At 40.5% G+C, this 6,290-nt stretch overlaps 1 protein-coding gene across 1 annotated transcript in view; it reads left to right on the forward strand.

The window, feature by feature from the left end:
• The window catches only part of LOC308120012 (tomoregulin-1-like), a gene marked incomplete at both ends in the record, with an annotated part of 80,536 nt that extends 74,246 nt beyond the window's left edge, over positions 1-6,290 (forward strand). The window contains 3 exons of the mRNA XM_080480361.1: positions 4,078-4,201; positions 5,676-5,837; positions 6,206-6,290. Coding sequence (XP_080336487.1) covers positions 4,078-4,201; positions 5,676-5,837; positions 6,206-6,290 — 371 coding nt within the window. The remainder of the gene's footprint in view (positions 1-4,077; positions 4,202-5,675; positions 5,838-6,205) is intronic.

Below are 6,290 nucleotides of genomic sequence, written 5' to 3' on the forward strand. Positions count from 1 at the left end.
ATATTTGACATTGGACTTGCTGTCTGCAGACGGACCCTCCTGTCAGGTTTAATGAAATACTGCGATCCCACCCACCGATTCCCCAAAAACATCACAGGCAAATCAACCGCATTTATGCTGCGAGATAAAACTCGTGACGATTAATTCCAGCCATGAATATCCGCGCCACATGTCTTGGTGATCCACAGAACAGTTGGTGAGGTTTTTAAATCTGCACCATAGAGACAAACATGAAAAAGCGCTAAGCTGCGAGCATGCTTCAAAGTCCAGACGTTAATGACCTCTGAGACAATGTGTGGTTTTTGGTTGTTGTTTTTTTTTTTTTTGGGTGAGGGGGGGGCTCAGATTATATAACCACTTTGTAAATCAGCTTTTCAGTAGAGTTTAATGCAGTTGACGATGAAACTTCCAGCGGCCTTTAGAAGCCTGTTAACCTGCATCTGAACCTGCAATAACTCCAGGATAAAAACCTAATGAAAATCTCTCAATACACAATAACGTCCTCCAGGCGGGAAGGTGGCCCGGGTGGGGGCGGGTGGAAGTGGCGAGTGGAAACAAAGCACCAAACGCCAAAGCTCACAACTGTAAGCCTCAGCCGAGGCTCAATTCAAGTTACTCCACAGTTTTTAAAAAATAAATAAAATAAAAGAAGAAGAAGAAGCCTGATCCCGGTGTGACGCTGTAATTTCTCACAAGTAAACATTTAGATTAGCGTAGCAGAAGGAGAAGGCGTTTTGCAGCATTACGCATGCAGCCGCATGGTGCAAATGTTGAGTTTTGGAGATCAAAGAGGAGATGAAAAAGAATCTGGAGGATTTCATTCTCTGCACCACTGTCTCCGCATTGATATCACGGACTAAAAAATGTGTCGGGGGGATTTTCCTCCGCAGCTCCGTCAGCGCCGTCACTCTTGAGTGTTAACTTGGACTCAGACGGACAATAAAAGGATCGGATTAGACAGCTGCATTGTCAACATCTCAGACAGTGAAGGACACAGCGGCACATTTCTGCTCGTGATAAAGTGAAACCGAAGCGAAGAAAGACGGATCTCACAGCGGCTCTGCTCAAAAGTTTTTCTGTTGTGGTTCCTCAGGTGCCCGACGCCCTTCATCAAAGAAACGTCACAAAACAAATCAGTCAAACCCTTTGACGAATGAACGAGGCGGGTTTTCTTCTTAACCTTCAAACCTGAAGATCGCCACAGAGAGCAGATCACAGTTTAGCGTCAACAAGATGGAAGTCATTGACTTTCTTTTTACAGCACCAGGCGTAACTTTGTTTTACTCGTGATTGCGTGTCTCCCAACAGTCAGTCGTTCACGGTTCAGAGAGGAAAGCCAGGCGCATCAGCTCTAACCTCCCTTCATCTTGGAGTGACTTTTAAGGGGTTTGTACTAAAACACCTGGACAAGAGATTTCCTCAACTTGGCCCATATTGCATTCATGAATTCATCGGATTTAACCGTTCCTGATCTCGAGGCAGGATAGATGAGGACGTATTTCCAGTCCATCACAGGGCGAACAGACGAAGACAGAAAGTCAATCTAATTTAGATATATGGTGATTTTTTATTTTATTTAATTTTTTTTAGATCAAACCTCAGTAAATGGTGAAATGCATGCTTTTAAACTGTTAAAAGTGGAGTACCCAGAGAAAAGAAAGAGGGGAAAAAAGGATACTTTATTAATACCCTTAGGGAAACTTGTTTTTCCTGCATTTTCCAATCCTATTTCCAGGATGCGGCAGGCTTCCCTAGCCTCCAGCTCACCACTCCCCCATCAGCCACACATGCACAGAGACAACGTGCAAACAGGAAGGCGTCCAAACCCTGACTCGTACAAAACGATAATGCTGCTGTGAGGAGAACGCTAACCACTTAAAAACACAAAACAAATTTAGGACAGGAAATCTGCCTTTTACCAAGAAGAAACCTCCAAAAGATCCGGACTCAGGGGTGGCACCTTTTCAGGTTTGTCGATGGCAAGATAGCAGAAAACAAACGAGTTAACATGAAGGAGTTGATATGAGAAGGACGTAATTTAATCAGTTTATGCTCGTGTCAGAGTGAAAAATATGGCCAAACAAGACAACATACCACCTCCTGATTACTGCTGTTACTGGCACAAAATAATATAAAGGTTCATATGAAAAATATTTAGAAAATCCAATATAGAAGCTTAAAGGGGGTCAGTGTTAACAAACATGCAATATAATATTTAAAGCTTTGTTTTAATCCTGCTGAAACCAAGAAATAGTGATCATTTATGGTTCATGTGAAACGAGTCTCTCATTGTGGCTCAGAAAGCCGGCCGTGTTTCACAAAGCGGAGCTGACACCAGAAATCTGCTGATCTGTTATAATCGCCCTCGTCAACTCATTACAGTCAACTGATTCCAATCTTTTACATAGTGTACACCAAAGCGCAAAATGACAACTTTTTTTTCCAGTCGCCATCAGCTGTGGCGACTAAAATCCCACATGAAGTGTACTCACCGCAGTTGCATGCTCACGCGGTTGAATAGTTTTCTGTTCTTGGTGCATTTTGCAGGTAATTCATTCATTGTTCTTTTACTCAAGTTTGCTATGGATTGACTGGAAATGTGATCCTGTGGTTTGTAAATGTTGGTGGAGGAAGTTATCAAACGATTTAGGGTATTACAGAAGATAAATCTGAATTTGGCAAAAAGAAACTGCAATACAGCGAATGATCTGTCACGATGTCAAAGCTTTGAGAAAAGAAGAACAAAAAGAAGAGATTTGGAAAAATGTTTGAAAGACCTAAGAATGATACCGCAAAGAAAAAAAATGCAATCCCCAAATAAAAATCATGGGGAGCCAGCTGGAGAAAAGCTGAATTGGTTTAAACCGTCTTTTCAAACATTAAAAACAGGTGCAATTATAAACAACTTAAAGGTGTTTAGACCTCTCCAGGATTTTGCACAATGGGAAACACACACACCCAATGTTACATATCCGTGAAGGTGCACACAATACATCACATTGGAGTCTGTTTTTAAATGTGCAAACTTTTAGTCGATCCGGCATATTGAGTAGATTATGAACTTGTGGGGATACTTTTATCATAGAACAAAAAAAAAAGAAAAAAAAAAAAAGGGTTCAGCATATCACAAAAAATGTTAAGCCCCAAAACCTTTGAATAATCCAACACTTTGATGTCTTTGATTCTTCGTCATAATAATAATAATCTCTTTCTGATGATTTGACACTTTCAAAGGTTTGATCCAGAAGCACTCAAACACATTTTAAGGCTTGTAAATCCCAGAAATATCCCAGCTGCAGCCATACATGTGCGGAGCAGCAAAGTTTTTAAGCCCCTGCGCTCTAGGTTTTGTTATTAAGAGCTCCCTTTATGTTAATGTGGATTTGGTTCATTCCATATCAGTCATTTTAATGAGCAGCACGGATCACTTTGTAGGCTGCTTCTCTAACACTGCAGTGGATTTCAGAGGAGAGAGAGATCTGTGAAGACCCCCTCCCACCCCTTATTTTTATTTTATGATCCATCCACATGCACACTGCTGTAGAGTGATAGTTTTATCTTCCTTGTAACAACATATTTTATCATTATCCTCCCAAATAATACATTTCTTAATTGTTTGACTATTATTAGCTTTCTAAACTTTATAAAATGTTACAACCTACAAAAATATAGGTTTCCAAACTAGAAATATTAAGTCATGTCCTATTCAGTCCTAAAAATGCACGAGATAAAATCCCTCCATAAAAGGCAATTTAATAAAATCCATTAAATAAATGTAATTGGAAACTTGTAGTTACTAAACATGAATAAAAACCCATATGTGCCTGCATCAGTGCTAATCGTCCTGTCGTTTTCTTTGTGTGTGTGTGTGTGTGTGTGTGTGTGTGTGTGTGTGTGTGTGTGTGTGTGTGTGTGTGTGTGTGTGTGTGTGTGTGTGTGTGTGTGTGTGTGTGTGTGTGTGTGTGTGTGTGTGTGTGTGTGTGTGTGTGTGTGTGTGTGTGTGTGTGTGTGTGTGTGTGTGTGTGTGTGTGTGTGTGTGTGTGTGTGTGTGTGTGTCCTCTACCCGTCCTCTTTCAGAAACCACGGGGCTGAATCACGGAGACGGTTTCTACGCCGGGATGCCGATCCCCTGTACCGACAGCGCTGCCGGATTCTGCGTTCACGGGAAATGTGAGATCAAATACAGCATGGCCACCTGCAGGTTTGTCAATGCCCAAAATACTCCTACTTGAAAGTGGAATATTTTATTTCTGCTTTGACTGTAAATAATGAATCCGTGGTGTGAGAAATATTCTAATGCAGATTCATTAGTAGATGAAGACATTAACGAGAACTTCAGTTTATTTTCACATTATTTTTGTATCTTTGGCAATGTGTGTTTCCCTCTAAATATTATTTAGATCTGTCCTTCCCACCGTGGAGCTCACTTGAAAATGTAATAATAATTGCAAATTTTTGTGCCAGTTCACCATTTATATCTCTATTATAGCTTGCAGATCACAAGTGGATTATTATACTATTTATATATTCAAAGGCTTAATACATTTGGTCACAATTTGATGGAACTCAAATATATAGTAGGCTAGTTCATATTAAGAAGAAAGTATCTTTAATGAAGATATTTTTCTACATCTGTGTAGTAATCCTGATCACTTCAACTGACGAATCACACACGATTCAAACTGAAGTGGAACGAAAATAAGTTGTGTGTGCGCCCCTGGTGGTTAAATGAAAACATTGCAATCAATGTCAATTTCTCACTGCTGGTAAATTTTCCTCTTGAGGGCCTGATCGGATTGTCTGGGGCGTAAATTTGACATCCCAGTTGTAGTGGCAGCATTCAGTAGAAGAAAGTGAATCAAATTTAAGCGTAAGATCCATTAATGTGCACTTTGGTTGCCAAGCACCACTTTCACTGCTGCTCCCAACCAAACCACTGCTTCGATCTGTCACACGGATTGAACAGGAAGTGAGTTTTCACCGTAGATCAACAACAGAAAAATCAGGATAGTTTATGTCCTGGCGGAAGATCGTCAAAATCATCATTTCCAACCATCGGCGCTGATTTAAGAGCGTTTGCTCGCTAGTGGATCTCTTTGATTTAGACCCAAAAGAAGTCACACGTCAGTTTGTTTGCAGAATTACACTAATAAAACTGATAGAGGGTCAAACTGCAAAACTTAGATTCACTGGCTGATTCCTCATAAACAAACTGGAGCGACACGAGGACGGGGCTGTTTGCTGCTCCATTTGAGCAGGAGTCAAACCAAAACGTAAGAAAACGACAAAGATGGAGCTTCATGTTGAACTTAAACAATAGAAAATTATTGTGTTGAAAGCAAAATAATCTGCCCCATAAAACTGCCACAGTTAATGTTAATTTAGTCATTTTTAAAGATGTGTAAAATTACATTGTGGTGATTTCACTGACTTACATTATTCAATATGACTCATAATTTTGTAGCCAAAGGACAGAAGCTAATTTCTGCATTTTGGGGATCCCCCGTGTACCACACCGAATCCTTCAAATCGCATCCTGTACAGTTTAAAGCGTTAAAAATCCCTCAACTTTCCAGAACCCGCCGACACGGCCAGTTTTGTTCTGTTTAACCTGCAGGTTTCACTGCACCGTCATCGTGAGGGTGGCTTTAAGTGTGTTTTCTTCCGTGATTCAGGTGCGACGCAGGCTACAAAGGTCCTCAGTGCGACGAGCCGCAGGACTTCAACATCCTCTACGTTGTTCCCAGCGGGCAGAAGCTGCACTACGTGCTCATCGCCGCCATCATTGGCGCCGTGCAGATCGCCATCATTGTTGCTGTGGTGATGTGCATCACGAGGTGCGGTGGTCAGTTGCTTGATTTACACAATGTGACTGGTTTTAAACATCATCGGGTTAATTCATGTCTGATTTTCTTTCCTATATGGATTTTTTTTTCTATGTATTTATTTTTTGCAATTTTGAGATTATTTTCATTTATTTCTTTTTTTAGCTGTAAGTTCTCCAGTCATTTCTTTATAATTGGTCAGAGAGTGTTCATGCACTTATGTCCACATCATATCGAGAATTGTTTTTCGTACACAGATTTTACGCAAATATAAGGTACACTATAAAATAATATGAAGCTGAATATATATACCTAATACCCACATTTGTGAAGTTTGCGTAAATGTCATAAATGGATCTTCTTCTCCGTCTTCTTCTCAGGAAATGTCCAAAGAACAACAGAGGGCGGCGGCAAAAACAAAACCTGGGACACTTTTCTTCAGACACTAACTCCAGAATGGTATAG

Source organism: Lipophrys pholis, assembly GCF_963383615.2.
Source record: "Lipophrys pholis genome assembly, chromosome: 1".
In the NCBI taxonomy this organism is placed as follows: Eukaryota; Metazoa; Chordata; class Actinopteri; order Blenniiformes; family Blenniidae; genus Lipophrys; species Lipophrys pholis.